Raw genomic sequence first — 21,879 nt, 5'->3', positions numbered from 1 at the left:
CAGGTGGCGCAGGGGACTCGCTCACGGCAGCCTGAAATCTGTGGATTCAATATCATTTGAAACATGCTCCAGTATCAGATGTACATATCAGCCTTTTAAACACATTAACGATGCCTATAATACACATAAACACTGTAAGTCGGAGCTCAATAAATACATGGTCCCACGAGGAGTTAGGTGAGCATTAGAATGACCCTCCCCTGAAGCTTTCCAGCATCTGCTCTCCAACTCTCTCCGGTGCGCTCTGCTGAAGACAGACGAGCACCATTGAGGGAATTTTGGCTGGCACACTGCAAAAAATGCCCAACTTGTGATAGCCTATATTTTTTTAACACCTATGATTCTTTTCAAATGTAGTTGATCTGAAAAAAAAACCGAAGATTTTAAACCTATTGGCATATTTTAGAGTTATTTTAAGTCTTTTTAATTCAAAATCATTGCAGTACCTCCTTTAGTATTGTCATGGTGAACAATGTGGAGTGGTCATGCCCTGCAGCTTTTCACAATGATTGGGCTACTTGCAAGTGTACACGAGGGAAAAACAGACACGAAATGCCGTAATGTCATGCTGGAAAAACGGATTCGTTTTTTATAGGTAAACATGAGTTCATTTTGTGAAGCACGGGGCATGCGCCTCAGACGCTCATTTCTTACAGTGTTCGCTCCGCCTCTCGGCTGTCTCCGGCGCTGCGCTTTAAATAGCAGCTGTTTAAAAGCTCCTCATCATCCTCCTGTCCGCCGTGTTACCCTCAGTCCCTCTCCGCACCGCAGCAACTCCCACTCATTCACACATTTCTTCAGTAAGCAAGCCTCCACATCCCGCAATGTCGGCCGCGAGTACCGAGACCAGCGCCCCGCTGCCCACCGCTGGAAGCCGGGTCTTCTTCCAACCTGCGAACGGCGTAGCCTGCGTGGGAACCGGTCCCATCACCGGGGACGACCCGGTGCAAAAGAGACAGGGCAAAGTGACGGTCAAGTACGACAGGAAAGAGCTGCGGAAAAGACTCGTGCTGGAGGAGTGGATCATCGAGCAGCTCAGTGAGTTGTACGACTGTGAGGTGAGTGGACACGGAGAGAGACAACGGCGAGTGAAGCCGAATGAAGGACAGACAGTGGTCCTCTTTAGATTCTGTGTCAATGTTAAGGATTTTTAACAATCATCTTTCATATGCCGACCAAAGCCCATAATCCACCAAACAGTCTGTCCCTTCAGGTTTGTGGAGTCTCTTTGTCCTCTGCTGGTTTCTGTCTAGGCGAGGATAGTGCAGGGATGTTGAAGCGACACAAAAAGCTGTCTCGTGTAATTACGTGGCTGTTTGCTGGACTGCTGTTCACTCTTTGACGTGCCGTGTTGTCTCCCCCCTTTTAATCACGCCTGTCGTTCAGGAGCAGAGAGAAAGAGAGAGGTGGATGGCTGCTTCATCGAAATCACTGCGAGAGAAACCGCGCGGTTGCGCCTTTTACGCACCGATCGCGTTTTTTCATTCTTTGGGAGACTGCAATCACTTTACTGTAGGCCCTATGTGTATTGATGTATTGCTGCAACTGGATTTCACAGGTGTTTTAAACAATAAGTAGTCATGCTATTGTTTCTCTGATGTAAAAGAAGGGGGCAGTTTCCCCAGTGAATTAATTCCTCTCGCGTTTCTGTGTCGCTAATTTCTGACCCTTCCAACCCTTTCACCTTTCGAGAAAGGATCTGTCGCCAGACAATATTGACTCCCCGATTATTCTGCGCTCTCACGTTCACAAGTCGCATTCTTTAACATTTAAAAGGGTTGAACAGCGGAGGGGTTGCGTGCAGTGTGTGTGGAAAAAAAAGAGAGAGAGGGATTGCAGATACAGAGAGATATACCGTGTGTGTGTGTGTGTGTGTGTGTGTGTGTGTGTGTGTGTGTGTGTGTGTGTGTGTGTGTGTGTGTGTGTGTGTGTGTGTGTGTGTGTGTGTGTGTGTGTGTGCTGCCACACAGTATGCTGCCATATCGAGCTAAGAGGGGGGATGGGGTTGCACTAGGGGGAGCAGAGGAAAGAAGGGCAGTGGGTTAAGGATGTGCTGAGGCTGTGACTCTCCTCACCAGCCAATCACCTCCTCTGGCTCTGACCCCCTTCCTTGCAAAAGAGGGTCTGCACGAACACTCGTACACTGTAGGCCTATGCACACACACACACACACACACACACACACACACACACACACACACACACACACCAGAGACATACAGTATGTCTGCCACCTTGCCCAACCAATCAGGGATGTAGCAGGTGGTGTGAGTATGCAGGCACACGTGAACCTGTCAGAAAGAAAGCACCGAGGGTCTCATAAGGATGCGTAAATGTTAGCGCTGGCAGGTATCCATTGCTGTGTGTGTGTGTGTGTAGGTTATTTTTTTTTATGCCTTAGGCTACGCTGAGTCTCTGCTGTTTCTAAGGTTGATGGCAGGTCGTGCGCATGTGCAGGAGGGGAAACACCTGCACAAATCACAGCAGGACTCTGAATGTCAACATCAAGGCATGATTTTTCCGTCTCAGTTTGTCTCTCTGCTGACAGTGCATTGCAATGCAAATCTTTTCTCCCCATGCTGTAGGCAAATTGACTAGACCTTCATGTTCGGGGTAGCCATTATCAGTCCCCGTAGCTCCAAACAGCTCTAGCCTCCGAAACATTTTGCAAAGTGAATCTGTTTCGCAGCCATAAGCTATACGGCAGTATTTTGGCTGTCGACTTGTTTGCAACCTTCCCATCCCGTTGTGTAGTCCTCATTTCTCACTCAAGCTGAATAAAAGGCAGCATAGCCTGCCTGAGTGTGGACTGGGTTTACATTTCAAAGCCGGCTGAGCTCTTGGCTGTGTGTCAGTTCACCGTCAGCAGGTGTGCTTGATCTACAAGTTGTGTGATGCTCCCCCCCCCCCCCCACCCCCACCACCACCACCACCACGCGAATTGACTGTTGTTTGATGTTCGGATGAAAGGTTGGAGTGCACCGGGCCAATAATGATATGTGGGAGTCACGCTTTGGTCATGCAGTGTTTCCCTTTATCCTTCAACTTGTGATTTGTTCAATGCAAATGTGTGTACGGCTTCTTAAAAAAAATCAAACCACAGGGCGCAGCCATTTCTTATTCCGTCATTGCATTACTGCATGGAAAAAGTCTTGTCGCTCTTGTGTTTCAGCATCACACCTCCTCACATCTTTCACACAGCAAATGGGATAATATAACATGATGATCCTGGGGTATGTCTGATATCATGCCGTCTAGGGGAATAAGCACACAGTGTTGACTGCTGGTAGAGAGCGATGCAAGCAGGCTTTCAGACAGCGACGCATAATAAAGCCAGTGCATCATTATTTTGACATGTTGTCACTTTGGTGCATTGCTAAGGCTTACTTTCATCCGTGCATCTATCCGATCATCCACGAATAGGTACGCCACGGCAGTGTTCGAGCAGGTCGCACTCTAAACTGCTGTGCGGGGCGATGACACACGACTGTAAACAGGAAGTTACACACTCCTCGTGTTTGTTAACACCTCCCTGACACAGGTGTGTATATGTTTTGGTGTGTGTGTGTTTGTGTGTTATAGGGAGAGGAAGAGACCGCTGATTTGGCTGGCATGGCAGGCTGGCTTAAAGGTCAGCCTCTGTATCAGTTTCATAGGAAAACCTGATACTAGAGGACATCACGCAGTGGGTTTGTGTAGGGGTGAGCTGACGTATTGTAATAGCGTGTCGAAAGGGGTTAAGTCAAAGAAATTGGATTTTGATTTCAATTTCAGACACACAAGAGAGGAGATCATTAGACGTAAGGCAATATAACAAAATCTACATTTTATATAGATACAAGAGTGGTATTGTTACTCTTAGCCTTTTTCCTGGAAATGTAGACATTTCTCTAACCTTGAGACAAACAAGACGCTTAGGTCTATTTACAAAGATATCACAATATTTATTAGTGATATTGTTTCACTTAATGAGACGACGTCACACTGTTAACACACTGACGTGCGTAACTTTCACAATCTCCAATCACACACATCCTCTCAATGGTGAGGTCTACTTAAACTGCAAGATATCCTTTCTCTCCCTCTGCTCTTTTACTGATTCGCTGACCAGTGTTGCACCACCCCAGCATCCACCTGCCCCCGACTGGGGTGTCAGATATTATGTCATCATCACTCCTCAATTTCTGCATGTAAAATACATTTTTTCGAGGAGTGACAAGGTCGGAGCCTAGATGCCAAACTTAAACCATGATCTGCTGCTGCAATAAATCTTTCAAACAATGCAAACGTGAGTTTTCTGACTGAAATCTTTCTTCGTGTATTCTGATGAATTATTTTGTTGTGGTCAGTTTACATTTTCTTTTACCCTCTATCTTTCTCGAAGTCTCTGGGTGACAGGATAACAGAAGGTGAGTTCTGTCAGAGATGGATTTCACTCTGTTCTCATGGGATCTGTTGCCTCACTTCATTTCACCACTCAAAGGACAGAGAGGAGAGTGAAGAAAGGAGAGAGAGAGAAGGGATGCTTTAATAGAGAGAAGGTGTGAAACCAAGGTGCTCCCTGCACACACCTTATTACAGCAAAGGCCTTGACTACACCATCTTATTCTCTCCTAGTCATTTTCTTCTGTGTTGATGTCTGACAAAGTCATTGCTCAGGTGTTGCAGTGTTTCTCCCTTAAACTTCTTTACACTAAACTAATCCTCATTGGCTATGTCGTGGTAAATCAGTGGCAGTAAATCAATATATACATTGATTACAGGAGATTATTTTGATTTTATTAATCCGGTGTTATTTTCTTTGTTAATTAATTGTTCCATAGGTCTAATAAATGTAAGAAACAATTGCAAAAAGCCTGTGTGACTGTCCTAAAGCTCAAGTAGATGCCATCATATGCTGTGTACTGCCCCAAAATCAAAGCAAATCCCCAAAACAATTGGTTCATTATCACATGAAACAAATAAAAGCAGCAAACATGTTTAAGAAGCTGGGACCAAAAGAACCCAGGCTTCATTGCATTTGGCATTGACAAGAGATTGTTTGTTATATTTTATATCCAACACAGGTTGTGTTAGGCCTATTGGTCTAGTCTACTAGTGCAAAAAAGATGGTTTCTATACGGATTAGAGCTCTCAAGAACTGCCGTCAATGTTGTGCTCTGCCTCTGGTCACTTCCTGTCAGCACCTGTGTGTCCCATCAGACTCAAAGCTGATCGTTTGCTCTTACTGACATTGTTCCCTTTTTTTCTAGATCCTTGCTTGTGTTGTACTTAACTCTCTGACGTACGTCGCTTTGGATAAAAGCATCTGCTAAGTGAATTGTAGAGTTGTAGAATTGTAGAAAAAAGAAAATAAACAGTATTTATATAATTTCAAAGTGATAGGCTATGGCACTAACCATACAATTTAGTTATCATTGTTGTATGACCTGGCTTAATACACAACCCAAGCACCAACAAACAAGTCTAGCAAATGTTCAGCTCCCAGCCTCTCCTGTGTCCTGTGTTTGATCTCTAAGGCTGGTTTTAAGATGCCTTATTGTGTGTTATTATCAGTTCAAATGATGTTCACTTATAAAAAACAGCATTGGTGTGTTGGTAACACTAAAAGCTGACTTTTTACTAGCATTGACTGACTTGTATATTGCTGGGTCGACTACTATTTTGGATAAGTATAAACAAATACCTTTGGGGGGGGGGGGGGCATACATTAGTGTATCTGATTATTGACATGATGACTTGGTGAAACATCCCATTTTTGGCAGATTTGGCAACATTTCTGATCCTGGGATCGCTATTGGAAGAAATCTTATTGCTCCAGATGTAAGCTTTATTACACCATAGAAAACATATCCTGAAAAGATAATTTATGATGCTAATAATGCTAATAATCAATAATAATAATGTTGTTCTTTCTTCTTTATATTAAATTAGTTATGTAGCACTGGAAATATAATTTTTCATGACCTATAATCATTAGGTAGCCCACTATGGGGGTCTTAACAAGGCTATATTGGATTAATGTAGAGTTCAAGTGTGGGTGTTTAAAAAGTCAGAATGTGGCAGCACAGTGATGATTGTGTTTGTCTGAGAGCACCTCAAACACAATCAATGGAGGCTGCTGGGAAAAGGCCTCTTTTCTGCGTATTTGAGAGTAACAGAGCAGAAGATACTGATGGAGTAGTGAATCTGTTGTTGGTCTGCAGACTCTGCAATTGTGTGTGTGTGTGTGTGTGTGTGTGTGTGTGTGTGTGTGTGTGTGTGTGTGTGTGTGTGTGTGTGTGTGTGTGTGTGTGTGTGTGTGTGTGTGTGTGTGTGTGTGTGTGTGTGTTGTTGGGGTGCATGCAGCAGAATGTATTGCCCTACTTTTTCATGGCTGGCCGTCAATAGAGCCCCACTCAATGAAGCGTATTCATGTGCACAAGCACAGACACTGCAGACATGCAGCGCTCTGCCCTCGGGCCGTGTGTGTGTATCTGTGTGTGTGTACTGTTTGTCTTTGGGTTTGAAGGGGAGTGTAATAGGTCCTGCTTATTTTTCTTTTTGGGTTGATGATAGGTCACTGCTTGATGGCAGATTTTGGGTGGCCAGCATTCATGAGTTTTTTTTTTTTTCATATGGATGAGCATGAGTCCTCCACATGTAGACACACACGCACACACACAAAGACACAAAAGCACACACACAGTTCCTGGTGCACATTGGACCAAATGGAGCAAGAGATCGAGGAGATCCCCTCACAGATAATATCAACTCTTCAGTCCTCTGTTCCCTTTCTTTCTAAATAACCATCACAACAACTCGGGAAAGGGGACCACGTTTCCCTCATGTCGTGTGTCGGAGGGCTGAATCACAGCCGTTTTTGTGTATCCGTGTGAATGACAAGCATTTCAGAATCCAGGGTTTGTCGCTGAACTCTCTCTCTTAAATCCGCACTTGCTTCTACTCTAGGTAGACAAAACACGAACATCTTAATCCCATTATTAACGCCCTCCCCTCCCCTCCCCCTCCCCTCCCCCCATGCCTGTTTCCTGTGACCTTGTCGACAACATTCAACCTTTACTTGTCTTTCATGGTGTTCTTGCTGGGAATGTATCATGTGAACCTCACAGAGCAGCAGTGGAGGAGTAAACAGTGCAATTCAAGCCAAGTCATTAGCAACATTCAATAGTTTTAGGAGTAGCATGCGGGATAAGCACACGCGCATATTGACACACAGTGAGCGAATGTTACCGGATACACTGTTGATACTGTGCTGCAGGCATTTGTGGAGTACATCCTCATCATTTAAAATGTCATTGATCATTTCTGACAGTGGATGCATTTGAGTCAACTCAGAGATTATTTTAGCACATCTTACTGATTATTATCATTTTTATTTTGTAACTCTAGACGCTTCTGAAACAAACCGATGTGCATAAAAATCCAAAAATCCAAATTTTTTATATTATTAAAGAGAAGGGGGAGACGTGGCAGAGCAGATTGGGAGTGATACTGAAAAAAGAGGAAGAAAATACACACATAATAAGCTTCAGTCCACAATGAGTTTTATTAATTTATTGATCTGAGCCAAGCGGATAGATGCAGCCATCGGGAGACGTAGCCAGCCAGTGTGGTGTTTGTTTTAATGGGCGACCCTGATGTGTTTATGGATCTGTCGGGGAAGGTCATTGTCGTGTTTGTTTTCTGTATTCGGAAAGGCCGACATCCAACTCGCCTCCATTCGAACTCCACAGACCCAAAATAAACACTTTGTTTGCCGTCCGTGTCCGAGCTTGTGTTGACACATTCATCTGCTGCTAAACTAATCAAACGTGTTGAAAGGATCGGGCCTTTTAGTGGGCAGAGAGCCACCGGCTGTTGAAACTGTCATAAACAGAAAGGTGCTGCAGAAAGGTGTCGGATATCTTCGAAGCAAAAGAGAGAGAGAGCAGAGGTCAAAATGTGTCTGTTCCCCTTTCTGTCACCTCTTCAAACGTCTCATCCTGCCGTCATTCTCGACGCTCTTTTTCAACTCCCTCTCTTGACCCGACGGGACAACCACGCAGCGACCTGTGTTTCATCCTCGTCTGCTTCTTCCTCTCTTGCAATATTCCTTTGAGATTTTTGTTCTGCCATCATCCCTGTGGCTTTTACATACGTGCAGATTAGCAGTTGAATGTCTTGCGGTGCGCTCCTTTAATCACATACACCTTCCAAGCATACAAAGAGGTTTAATAGCTGCGCCGGTAATGTGATAACCTTGCCAAGAAGGATGCATGCTGCCGTACTTAGTATGGAAATGAATCATTACTCAACATGAGAAAAAAAAATCCTATTAGTATGTGACTATCTCCCTGGAAAAAAGAACACACACTGATCATGTTGGATTTAAATGTTGAAATGAAGGCACGTTTTCATTTAACTTATTTATGTTAGTCACTCTGTGTCTTTTATGGTTTTCCTATTTTATCAGCCCTGTATTGCTTGCTGTGCTTATGGGCTTAGCTGTGATCCCATAAAGCTGTCATGGTGTTTTTTTCTGTTAAATATAAGAATGAATGAATGGATGAATATAAGAAAAACAAAATATCAAGAAGAGAGTTTCTGTGGGTTATTCGAATGAATCTTAAGTCTTGCAAATAAAGGACATTGCGGTACAAGAAAAGTGACCTTGAGATCACAGTCAAGTGTTCGTTAACTCAGACCAGCATTTTGAATTTTGGATCTTTGTTCAGCCGTATCGTTTTTTCTATTAGTTTTGAACTGAAGGATGTTGTCCGCAAATGAAAAGAGAAAGAACACGGGAAACGGTAAGATTGTAAAAATAGAAAGCTGCTGCTGCTGCCGTGCATGAAAAGGAAGAGATGTTGACTTTTCACACTCGCACACTGACTTTCTTGTCTTCCTCTGACGTCTCCTCCCATCCCAAGTTGATCCAGTTAATCACTGGGTTTCATTGTCAGCAGGCACACACAGTTTATAAACTGGCTTGTGTACTAACGCTGATTCACTCTCTGTGGTTGGTTGGCACTGTGAGCAAATGCAAAACACTGCTGTCGTTCACACGTGCCTGTGAGAGGGCGGAAGAAGGGAGAAGCAGGAGAAAGCCAAAGTTGGAGAGAAGGAAGATTATTGTTTTGACTTTCAAAGTCGACCGGGTGTGTTCATAAGGGTGTGTATTTTATGTGTGTGTCTTTACATTTGCTTAATGACTGTGTGCATTTGGTAGCAAAGGATCCAATAAGTATCTTACATTTGTAGAAAATAACTTATTTTAAGTGCTAAATTGGTTTATATTTACATTACTGCTCCTATCTCTTCACTATAAAACATTTTTTTAAGCACAGCTGACTTTAAATAAATCCATTGACTGGACCGGCTGACGTCTTTTGACCCTGATTCTATTGACGTTTTAAGTCCAGTTTGGCTTGAAGCTGTGGTTGGCGCAGAGAGCAAAGGTCCAAATGTGCCCCAGCTGTCAATATATTAGCCTCAGGGATGGACTGCATGCCTGATAAATACACTTCAAATAGTCATGCTCTGCCAGACCACAAATCTGTGAAACAGAGTCACTAGAAGAGTCACAGATGCTGGAATCTTTTTGGATGAATTCAAACCAATGCAGAGTCCTTTAAATCAGGACTTTAACAAGTTTGACCTCGTATAGACATAATATATCACTGCATGTGTACATTAATTCTATACTAGTAACTTTAAGAATGTATGAAGGTGGATATTAGTTGCCAGTAAGAAAGCTTCTTGTGTAATGTATATCAAGCTGCATACCAGGTCTGTAAAGTCTGCAGTAAAGCTATAATAAACTTGCATTTGATCTTTTTTTCCCCGCAATAATGTGAATTTTAATTGTTTTTTCTTTAAGCAGTTAATAACAAGTGTGATGAAATCAGTTGGTGGGTATATTTAATTGCAGGCATGTCGATGCAAAGCACTGGAACCTATCAGTAGCTGCTAATGAAATGCCGATGGCTAGCCATAGATAATAGTCGCCTCTTCACAATGTGACCGCATGTTTGGGCAGCAGATATACCACATGAAGACGACCTTATCTGTGATTGCTCAAGCATGGCTGTTGGCATTCCTCTGCCAGTTTAAACTGCTGCTGCTGGTTGTTGATGTCTATAAGTTAACATTAAGGTCAGAGCTAAAAAGGAGTCATGTCTTCTTTTCAATTGCACAAAATCAAAAAACCAGAGTTGAGCCAAAGAGACAAGTTTTCATTGTCTAGGATCCAAACTTACAACCACAATCAGATATTGTGGAGCAGTTTTTGGGGCGTATTTTCCCTGCAAAGACCTAGCTGACCCATGATCTTATCAAGTTGTGTGGGAAAATAAACAAGGGCTGCTACAGCCCGTAAGAAGCAAATCAAGCACAGCATTAAGGAGTGAATGAATAATGAAGACATTATCATTACAATTAGATTCAAACAATTCAGCATGCAGCAACACAGTTATTTTTGGCTGAAATTCTCCTTTGAGGATTTATTCCTCCTCCCAGCCTGCGTTATCTACCGGTTCTCCGCTCTGATATATATGGTGTCCTCTAGAGTACAGCTGAATCAGCGTGGGAAAGAACCTTTGCTGCATGCAGCAGCTAACTTCATACAGGGAAGTCACATCATCTGTGCTGCATGGTTTCAGCAAACTGCATTGCCGAAGGGGGGGGGGGGGAGAAAAGAGCTGTAGAAACATTTCTTTCTAACACAGCATCTTCCTTTGTTACTGCTTCAAGTTATTTGCTTCACATCTTCTTTTTGAGACGTGGAAAACCTGCATGGGACGCCTGACGAACTCTCTCCAGCTGTTTTATCATCAACATCCTATCGGCCTCTCAGCTATCTTACTTGTCCCATCCTCAAACTAGTGTGCAGTGCTCACGTTCCCGTCCCTCATCTCACCCGGTCTCAAAAGATAAATTCATCCCACCTTGAGCTCCTCCTGGCTTTGATGTGACACAGCATGGCAGTGTAGCGAGAGAGGAAGAAAGCTGAGCTGTGAGGTTTGACTGTGTTGCGCAATCCTCCTCTTCCTTCTCCTTCTGCTTCATCACCACGGTGACCCACTTATCTCTGCGCTCCCCATCTCCCCGCATCTCATTTTCTTCTTCTAATTATGACTCTTATACATACTTCTCATCATTTATTTTCACTTCTCCTTCATGGTGTTTTTTCACCTCTTATCTCTGCGTGGTGTCTAAATTAACAAACTTTCCTTCTTTTTTTGCCCGATTTCATATTTTCTTTGCGATCCCTTTTGTTCCTTTATCCGTTTGCATTATTTTTTAATGACTTTTTCTAGTTTACAATATCATCTCAACATTTCAAACATCTCCTTACTATTACATTTCACTTTCCTTGCCAGTCGCATTTTTTTTTTTTTTTTGCTGTTTTCCCTCTTATCGTTATCACTTGCATTCAGAGCTGTGATAAAAGAAGTGTGGCTAAATGTTCTTATACTGGATAAGTTCTCTTTGTGTGTGTGTGTGTGTGTGTGTGTGTGTGTGTGTGTGTGTGTGTGTGTGTGTGTGCGCGCTCTCAATATTATCTAAGTTAAGTGGGGATCTGTCATGTCAGCCACATACTGAGACACTTACCTTCAATGTGACAATACAAGCAGAGACTGGATGTTCCTGTGCTCTGTGAAAATCAGGGACATAACCACACCGTCTCTGTCTGTGTGTCTGCACACTAAATGAAAGAAAGCAGTGTTCTCTTCTCTACCTGACAGCTGCCATGATTGTCCAAACAAAACTTTTGGCAACAGTAGCGACCTGTACCTGTATGAATTTCTAACTTTCAACCCTAGCCAGCTCTATTTAACAAAAAGTTACATTATTGAAGGTTACATTACTGTACGGAGTAGAAAATCCACATTAACAGTAGCATGCCAATTAACTAGCCATTGAGCCATTTCAGCTAAATAATCAAATACTTGCAGGCTGTCAAACAATTAACATTTTTAATCACGATAAACAGTAACATTTAAATAATTCATTGCGATTTAATAAATTTTTAATCGGTTGAAATTGCATTTTTTTGCATTCAAACATAACAAAATACTCTCTTTTTCCTAAGAATAAGCTGAACTTGCAGTTTTCCGCCTGCCTCTATTTTGGAAAAAAGCCGCCTTTAGCTTACCATTCATAGTGATGTATCATTGTCTCTTTATTTGTAGATTGTGGGCATGGCATAGTTAGGCTATACTGAAACTCTGAGAGCATACATAATATAATTATCTTTCCATGACTGGCAGTAGAAAAAGCTTGAGCAATTATCTCTTCAGGAAATCTTAGCTGCTGTTCCATACAACTGGTAGTTCTAGTTCATATATTAAGCCCATGAATAGGATCAATCATGAATCACTTGGCCGTGTGAAGTGATTTCCTGTCAGAAGGAAAGTTGATGTATTGTTTGAATAGAGTGTGACTGGAGGTGAATGGATTGTGGTGAGTCACAGGGTCGGGCTGCTTACGTTAGCTTCGATTCACCTCTACGCAGACGAACCAGACTGAAAACGCTGCCAGCTGCTCAGCTTTCAGTGAAAACAAGTCTGACACCCATGCACACACTTTCTCCTCACACGGATAACATGCCGGCTGTCGGTGTTGCTCTGTGTCTCTTTCTCAAATTCCTTGTTTACTCACTAGCCCAGAGAAAGACTCAAAGTTGATTTCATTACAACAAACACCGCTCCTTGTTGTCTCTCTGATCAGCTACACATGAGAGCCACAAAACTGTATTTCCCCCCTGCTGTTATCTCTACATCCAGCATACGACTCTGCCCTCATTTGCTGCTTTTATTCTTATCCAGTACATACAGACACACAACATGTCTTATTGTTTAACACTGTATACACACTGGAAACAATACACTTGTGCTTCTTGTGTCCTGTTTTGGCCCTTTAATCTTCGATCTCATAACTTCACAAAACAGTCGCCCCCCCCCCACACTCTTTTAGTCGTGTCAATTGCATACAAACTCAAAAGACAAGAGGCTCTTGTGCACATGTTTTCTGTCAGGTTGTTCTTTATTTCTGTCCAGTAATTCATGGTTGTGTTTCGTGCTGCTTGGAGACATATCAAAGTAAACAAAGTAAACATCTCTTGTTGTAACTCTTAGTTAAAGAGTACCTCGCATCGGCCATAGAGTATGTATTCTAAGAATCAGAGTTGTATGAGTTACATGACTGTTTTAATCTTCAGCTGTAACCACTACCATGAAAAAAATCTGATCTTGCTTTGGCAAAATCTTTGAAATGTGTGTTCCAATGTGTGAATCTTGCATGTCCATTTTTGTCTCCTGACATTGCTCGCTGTCATTTTGTCACCCTTCCACTGCTGGCAAGATGGAAGGTTATTTTCCCTCGGGCTACTGGGTGTGACCTCAACTATTTTAGGCTCTAAATCACCAGCCGGACAAAACGACAGTCGGTGTTTATCTGCATGTTAAGTGTGTGGACGAGTGTTTCCATTCTTGTCATTGCATGCAGTGCTTTTAACACACTCAGGTTCTTTCTATCAAGCTCAACAGAGAGCCTAAGCACTGTGGTGAGCATTTCTCTGCAGGAGATTGATGGTGGCAAAAGTGGTTTCTGTGCGTGTGTGAGTGTGTGTGTGTGTGTGTGTGTGATGATTTGCACATCGCTGGCAATTGCCTGCAGTCATGCTTCACACACAGGCCTTGCTTGCCCTAGTCATCAGCAATCACAGTGACAGAGGGTGAAGGACTGCTTGCTGACAAGGGAAGAGACACACGCACGCACGCACGCACTAACTGACTTTCATTCCAGAAATGCTGGTTTTGTATCTAATGGGTGTCATCCGGTCATTCGGCTCAAGGTGCCTGTCAACCTTTTGGGACCTGAAGAAATGATTTAGCTGCACTGTCCTTAGTTTTACTTATCAGCAACCCTAATGATGGGTGCTTTTAAGAACATCTACTGCCTTTAAGAGGAGTAAGAACAAAAATCACAAATGCGTCACAAGCTTTTACATTAATATTCTAAAACCTTAATTTGGGGCTATTTTTTTGGCTTATTACTATTTTCAACAGCTTTTTTATTAAACCAGAAGTTGTGTAGAAAATTCAAGCTCGACAATCCAAAAAAAAAATCACAACTAATGTGTATCCTTATCTATTTGGAAAGTAGTTCATTTGATATTAAATTTTTTTTAATTGTCACTTTATAAGGCAGAACAGATGTTAATTTTAGATTTGTTTGGCTTTGAACCACCTAAATTAAACACAATACCTGCAAATGTGAACATTGGAAATAGCAGCAGCACATACAGTACATCATTTCTACCACCCTTTGTCAGTCAGTAAAGTAACTTGTGTTGGTGTTGTGCATTTGCATCTAACCATAGTCCTTTGGTTCACACAGAGACACACACACACACACACACACACACACACACACACACACTTCTAAACTCATAGATGACAGGCTTTGATATGTTCCGCCACATTCCCCTAATTTCTCCTCCTCTCTTTTCCTGTTTCTTTAACGAGGAGGGATTTCAGAGCGAGACCCCCTCGCTAAGACGCAGAGAGAGAGAGAGAGATTTCAGTGAAGAAGTTCGGAGGAGGGTCTCGTTTGTAGTGAGACTGAGGTGCTTAAAATGCCGGTTGTGTAAAGGCCTCTTAGCGGCTCAGGAATAAGGATGAGTGTGGGTTAGCCTTGTGTGTAAGTGTGTGTGTGAACAAATGCAAATGAGATATGTGCAAGCCAGATATGAGTCTCACTAAAGTCATGTAAACTACCACTACCAAGGCGGTATTTAAATATTTTAAGAACATACATTTCTGTAAATGTATCCTCGGAATTAAGGATTAATGTAAAAATATTCAGTTTCACTAAATAAATAAAGTAATTCATCTGTACATATACTGTGAAACGCAGACAACCTGATGTACTACACTTGCTTTTGTAATTTCAAATTGTAATTTTCAGCTAATTCAATTCTGTGCACATCAACCCACCAACTCATAAATGAAATCATGCTGAGCGCTACAATCAAATCATCCTTGCATCCTCCATATTTCTGTGTTTAATACCAGCGCAAGCTCCAGGCAAAAGTATGAGATATACACACACACACACACACACACACTGCAAAGTTTAAAAGTGGCTGCAGTTTTTATGTTTGAGCAATCTTGGTGAAGGGGTGTACCAATCATCTTTTTAGCTTGTGTAATGTTCTCCTTGAGAGTTATTGCATCTTTTATGTGTCTCTATGGCTTATTGTTATATTAAGAGAAAACTATTGTTACTCATAAAGAGCATGAGAATATCTCAAGACTTTTGTGATACAATACCCAAATATGAAAACAATGAGCTGAAGTTTCTGAATGCTGGATGTACAGGGTGTTTATTTATTTGAATCAGGGACAGTGTACAAAAAACCCCATTAGTCTCAGAAGAGAAGAGATGCTTTGTACAAGATTTAGCTTACTAGCTAACGTCCATCTGTTGTCCCTGGGGTAAGTGGAATTACAAAATCTTTCAAGTAGTATTAGTAGTAGTAAAAGTATTCAAGAGGAGGCTGAACATGGCTGAACGATGGAAGATGATACAAGGTAGTTGAGAGAAGATTACAATGACTAGACACCTTTAAGCCAAACATACAGCAGTTGCAGGTCTGCAGTGGTACACAAACTGTGGTCTTCTGCATAGAAGTCCATTTGATCCATGAACACTGTCAACCCCGATCTACACCCTAACTTCCCACTACATGGAGGAAAGACTTGTTCCCAGTTGAATTAAAGCTTATTAAAGTCTGTATTGTATATCAATTCTGATATGGACTTTTATCAAAAAGCAGCAGAGTTCAATGGAGATGTTGCAACGTTTTTTTTCTTACTGATCGTTATTCTGATAACTAGACGTAGAAGGGAATACTGAGTTATGCTAAAGGGTAGGTGCATTGACGTGCATACTCACAGATGTTGGTATGGGTAAAGAAATCATGTTATAGCACACTCACTGATGTTTGTGAACTGGATATAGAAGCTGTGCCTGTACATCACATGGTTTTTATGGCTTTAGGTCCCTTCAGGAAGAAATGAGAATTGACATCATAGCTGGGATGGAAAGGTTGATCCTCCCTTCTTTATACCTCTTTTGCACAGGCCTTGTGGTGAAAGAAATTGGAGCAGGGGAAAACGGGACCTTTGAAGTGGTGGGGAGCAGAACACAGCCTCTAACCAACAAACCACTAAACAGCCCTGCCCTGGCAGTGCCGAGTAGCACAATGACATTTCCATATGATGTTTGCTTCTAATATGCAAATACAGTGTATGTTCAGGCTGTTTGGTCCAGAGATGTGAAAATAGTGTATTTAATACAGACTTGGATATGTGCTAAGAGTTAATATGAGGGGGCTGAAACAAAGAGAAAGTAGTTAGGGTTGGTTTTCATGATGTGTTTGTGTCTGGGAAAAAAGGAAAGGGGTGTAGCAAACATCAGACCAACACTGTTCTTTGGTATCCCATTTCAATTGACTGTTTACCTCCTCTTTTTTTTGCTGGTTTGCATGCTATTGTTTCCTTGGCATGCATCTCTTTTGGCAGCTAATTGATCTAGTGTTTTTCTGCTTTTCAGGAGGAAGAGATGCCAGAGGTAGAGATCGACATAGACGACCTGTTGGAAGTCAACAGTGATGACGAAAGAGCCAGCAAACTCCAGGTAAACATACACGTGTGACTGGTAGTGTTTGTGTAGGATTTTTAATGTCAGTGAATTGAAAGAATTGTTTTTGTTTGATTCTGGTATAATCATACATGAATATAATATATAGGTACTTTAATTTCCTCATAATAAAATTTGTTCTGAATTTTTCTCCTTTGAGGATTTTCAGGACATACGTAACCCATCAACAAACAAAAAAACACAACCAAACAATTCAATATACACAAAAAACTAATATTTATATCACACAAAACACCTGAGCATATTGTACATTACTGTATCTCCTAATCTTGAGGGATTTGGGCAGATATAAAGAAGGGCCTAATAAAGGCCCATAAAAGATTGACGAGAGGAAGTGTTGCATCGATAAGGCTATATGTCATGTCCACGTTGCTTAACCAACCGTATCTCTTCCAAACATGTCAGGGCAAAGGAAGTGTACCATGCTAGTGTGTGCCCTAAATCTTCTACCAGAGGGTAGGAGCTAAAACTCTAAAGAATGTGGGTTGGATCTGAGACATACCAAAGCCCGTTACTAAGTAATGATGATTGACACAACCCACTTTTACAACGGACTGAAAGTATCTTGAAATGACACCACTTTGTTGTCAACATTTAGACAGTAAAAAAACTCCAGCCACACACTAACCAACAACAAAACAGATCTCAGGATATCCAAATCTAAACTTTCTGTAGCATATCAGTGACTAAAAAAACACTTTTTTTTTAATGTAGTGAATTGTTGTATTTTCTAATCTAATCTCTATTTATTTTGCCTTTTTCTACAGGAATCATTAACAGACTGCTACAAACCAACAGAGGTGAGTGTGCTTTTGTGTCTGTCTTCTATATAAAATAAAAGGCTCAATAGCAATAAACTAGCAGCTCTTGGGTGTAGACAGGAGTTATTATTGATGTTCACATGAGCTCTGTTCAATCTGTACAGAAAGTGTATTGAGAGCGTCAGTGTCCTACATGTGTATGTTTGTGGTTAATTCAAGTCTGGTGACACTCATATACATGGATTTCTCTTTCAAATGTAACTCTGACCTTAATACAACAGCATGTTAGCAGTATGCTCGCAATATAACTGTTCACAACCATGCTAAACTTGTTAACTAGTTAAGAGATTTGTTAATGGTTTGCATGTGAATGTGAGTGTGGTAAGGGGTGTGTGCATAGAGTGTTAAGCATCCAGGTTCGGGTAAGGTAGGGTTAAGCTATTTTGGTGATTAAAAGAACAATGGACCAATCACATTAGCTCTACATACGGTGATCTCGGCCAGCCTAGACTCCCCATCTGTCATCTGTGTGTGGGTCTCTGTGTGTGTGTGTGGCATGAGGTCAATGTGAAAACCACTACAAGGTCACTGCATGGTATCCAAAGCCACTGTAGTATCCAGCCAGGTTGACAGGCGCTGATATGTGTCACACCTACACACACTCGAACACACACACACACACACACACACACTAATGCGTTGTAATCCCCTGAGAATGGAGCAGCACAGATGCCATTTTAAACACAATCCCACAAAGGAGGCATCAGCTGGGGGATAAAAAGTGAAAGAAAAGAAAGGATTGAGAGAAAAGGCAATTGTGAAAAAAGGTAGGGTAGATGAAAGAAGGAATGAGATCACTGTTAGCAAAAAAAAAATACACTGGGAAAACAGAAGGCATTGAAGGAAGGAAATGAGGAAACTATTACAAAGAGAGAGGAGGAGATGGATACAGAGGGTGTGTATGTAAAGATGGAGAAAGACATAGAGTATAAGAAGGAGGAGATGGATACAGAGGAAGACAGGGGAGGGGGAGCCATCAGTAATTAGGTCATGTGCAGTGTCACCCCTGGTATAATGAGTGGGATTATCTTTCTGAATATTCTCCATCGTAGTGGTGCACCTCAGTACAACCTTTTCCTTAAACACAAGATGTGTGTTCACTTTGTCATGTTTCCTTATCATGTATTTAATTATATCAATTTGACAGGTAGTGTCACAATATCTGTGAAATTCCCCCCAAAACTAATATTTTCTTTACTAAGTGTTCTTGTTTTTTAGAATGTGAGAGAAACTGTTTTTCTAATGTTTTCCTTTTTTTTTTTTTGTTGCAGGACTTTGTCCGTGACTTGCTGGGCAGGATAAGGGGAATGAGAAAACTCAGCGCACCATCTAAGAAGGGCCTATAATGGCTGTAATGCCCACCATCAACCAACCACTATGTCATCTCAGCTCCACCTACTTAACCCACTTGACATGGACTCTCATCATGAAGAATAACTTATCTAAACATTACAGCATTAGTAACTATTCTGCAACCTGCAAACATAACTCCATGCATTTAGCACTTTTCATCCATTTTACAATCACATATAGAATATCAAGGTATATAATAATATTTGACTGTTTGAAGGTAAAACGGAGCCAACACGGTTCAAAAGCATTCAGCCACAATAAAAAGTAAAACCCTGGAACGTGCCAGACAGAACTGCAACTGTGCTTTAACACCGACGCCAACTTATTACACATTATTGAGCCATGTTACAAGCAAACGCTGTTATCGCAACAGCCATACAGACTTCGACACAAACAAATCTCAAAAAGGGAAGTGGTCATAAACTGTTTGTACTGCGGTAGGTGTGAAACTAGCTATAGCACTATGTAAACACAATGCTTCATGGTCTTTCTTTTTTTACCGAGGTATTTTGCTGTTACTTCTTTTTACAAAATGTACTGTGTGTTGCCATTTATTGTTCATGTGATTGAAATGTGGTCTTCGAGTTTTTGTGCTACTTTAAAAGTCAACCCTGCTCATCCTCACTCTGCTTTCAAATGTTTGGGAGGGCTGTAGTTTTTTTTTGTTTTGTTTTTAACACAAGGCGTTAATACATCAGCTATGTCCTTTTTTGTGATGTGTAAAACTCTGGGAATAGTGGGGACGGTTTTGCAAACAAGACTTAACATAGTGACAGTTTTGCTTTTTTTACCCACCGTTCTAGAACACTTTTCACCGCAGCAAGGCATGATGGGTGTTGCAGTTCTCTGCACGAGGCTACAAAACCTGTATGATTGACAGCCTTTCACTTTTTCTGTTACACCGTGGTTATACATAACTCTCCCTCATCAGATTACATATCAGTTAATCATTTAGGTTTAAGCACAAAGCCCAAACTTTGTTGTCTATCTCCCCCCCCCCCCCCCCCACCCCCTCCTCTGGGACACTTTACTCTGCTAACTCACCTCTCTACAGTGGTTGTTGTTGCCTTTAAAGGACATTCAGGATCAGGTCACCTTTATTTCAGCACTGAACCTTAACTACTGACAACCCAATGGCAAATATGTATGAGGACAACTTGAAACTTTGACTCTTAAACCTGTCAAGTCCTGTATGGATGAGGTGTGCCAAAACTGGGAGTATTACATCCTAAACGTCATACGTCAAGGAGGCATTAGAGTGACACAGCCTTTCCACAGAGATTGTTTGTTCATTTGGTGAGACATCAGAGTATACAAAATGTTGAAGACTTTTCCAGGTTGCAGAAAACATGTTGTAATTGCATAATCCCGGGAGGTTTAAGAGGTGGATTAAGTTATTTATTGTCGTTAATTACCTTCGTGCACCAACACACTTAAAAACCAACCTGTAAGCTCTGGTACAATCATGACTCGTTACTGGGTTGGGTCCAGTTTCATTTCTGAGCAGTCACTTGTGAGCTGACTGAAATGGAGCAGTCCTAAACCTGCCATGTGATTTCAGCTGCCAAAGACAAAAGCAGGGCAATGTTTGATTTTAACATAACACTTGCAAAGCACCCGTCTTGCATGCTACCAACAGAGAAAAAAACACTGTAAAAGAGAATAGATATTATGACTTATAATCAAGCAAAAAATAAAATAATCCTTTTTTTTTTGACTAAGCTAACATGTCTGACTTTATAGAACTTTTTTTGTGTTAAAACAACGTGACAGTCACGTTGGAGAGAATCCAGGACATATTTAAAAAATGGTGCTGTTTTTGATGTTCTTTCCAGGTTTCGGTTGTATGAAACACATGTTCCAGAGAAATGTGTCTGCTGGACGTGTACGCCTGTATAGAATGGGTGCATACAGTCTAAAGCAGAATCGTCTTCGCGTTCCCTTTCCTCAGTTTGAAACAAGCTGGATAGATGTCATCACACTCCGCTTGCAGAGGATGATTTGATAAACAAAAAAAGATCCTGATTGATGTAGTGAAAGGAAATGTTAAACGGGGCAGCCATTAAAGGCAACTGTGATGTATCCAGGAATCGTGTTGAGGTGCGCCATAAGATTTTTTTTCTGTAAAGAAACAGTTCAGGAGCAATAGGCTGATATTTTATAATTTGGGGGATTTTATGTGGAAAGTATTTTAAAAGTGTCCATACTAGAAAGCTTTAAGTTTGCATGTATTTTTAAAATCGCATGTAGAGGGGAACATTTTGTTGGCCCAATAATTTTTATTTCAAGAAATAAAACACTTTCCTTTTTATACCTTTTATTATTATAACTATTATTAAGACTAAAATATTACGTTATTTCAGCAGATTTTTTTCTGTACATCCACAATAAGCATTCTTGTTTTTAAAATGTAGTGTGGTGTGTGGTTTGTTTTTTGCTGATAATAAAAATGGAGGACTCTACCGTTTGAACAGAAGTCTTACGTGTGTATCTGTGAATTTTCAATCGCTAAAAGATGTGTGTGCCTCTTCAGTGTATCTAGAGCTCTGTTATGTTACTTCTGGTAAATTCATTACTTGCTTTCTTTCTTAGAGTTACATTAAAAAACACTCACATTTTTATATTGGAAATTAAATCTCTGAATAACAGCCGGCAGCCAGACAGCTCAGCAAAGCATAAACAGGGAAAACTGCAGGCTTACAAGCTCACTAGTTACAAGTTCTTCTTCTTACTAATGAAATACAGAAAAAAAACATGTGTATTATCATCTTCTTCCTGCCTTTATGCTAAGCAAAGCTTACAGAAGTAATCATCCAGTTTAACTTTTGACAAAACAAGCTCAATTAAATTGAAAAAAACAAACTTGTTTTCCTATTTTCTTCCCAGTCTTTATGCTAAGCGAACTTAACAGTGCTTAAAGAGGCAGATGTGAGAGTTGTATTAATCCTCCTGTTAAATTCTCCACGGGAACAAGTTCACTTATTACAGGTTA

General features: G+C 41.2%; 2 protein-coding genes across 4 annotated transcripts in view; one reads left to right on the top strand and one right to left on the bottom strand.

Moving 5' to 3' along the window:
* The window catches only part of LOC132985078 (alpha-N-acetylgalactosaminidase-like), a 423,896-nt gene that overhangs the window by 59,885 nt on the left and 342,132 nt on the right, over positions 1–21,879 (bottom strand). The window lies entirely within an intron of this gene.
* On the top strand, positions 693–21,363 carry ppp1r14c (protein phosphatase 1, regulatory (inhibitor) subunit 14C). The gene is made up of 4 exons (XM_061052214.1): positions 693–1,058; positions 16,606–16,689; positions 17,481–17,513; positions 18,806–21,363. Exons 1-4 carry the CDS (start codon positions 825–827, stop codon positions 18,878–18,880), a joined length of 426 nt encoding a protein of 141 aa, XP_060908197.1. The 5' UTR covers positions 693–824; the 3' UTR covers positions 18,881–21,363.

This window comes from Labrus mixtus, chromosome 12 (genome assembly GCF_963584025.1).
Source record: "Labrus mixtus chromosome 12, fLabMix1.1, whole genome shotgun sequence".
In the NCBI taxonomy this organism is placed as follows: domain Eukaryota; kingdom Metazoa; phylum Chordata; class Actinopteri; order Labriformes; family Labridae; genus Labrus; species Labrus mixtus.
This window is presented reverse-complemented; position numbering and strand designations above follow the sequence as displayed.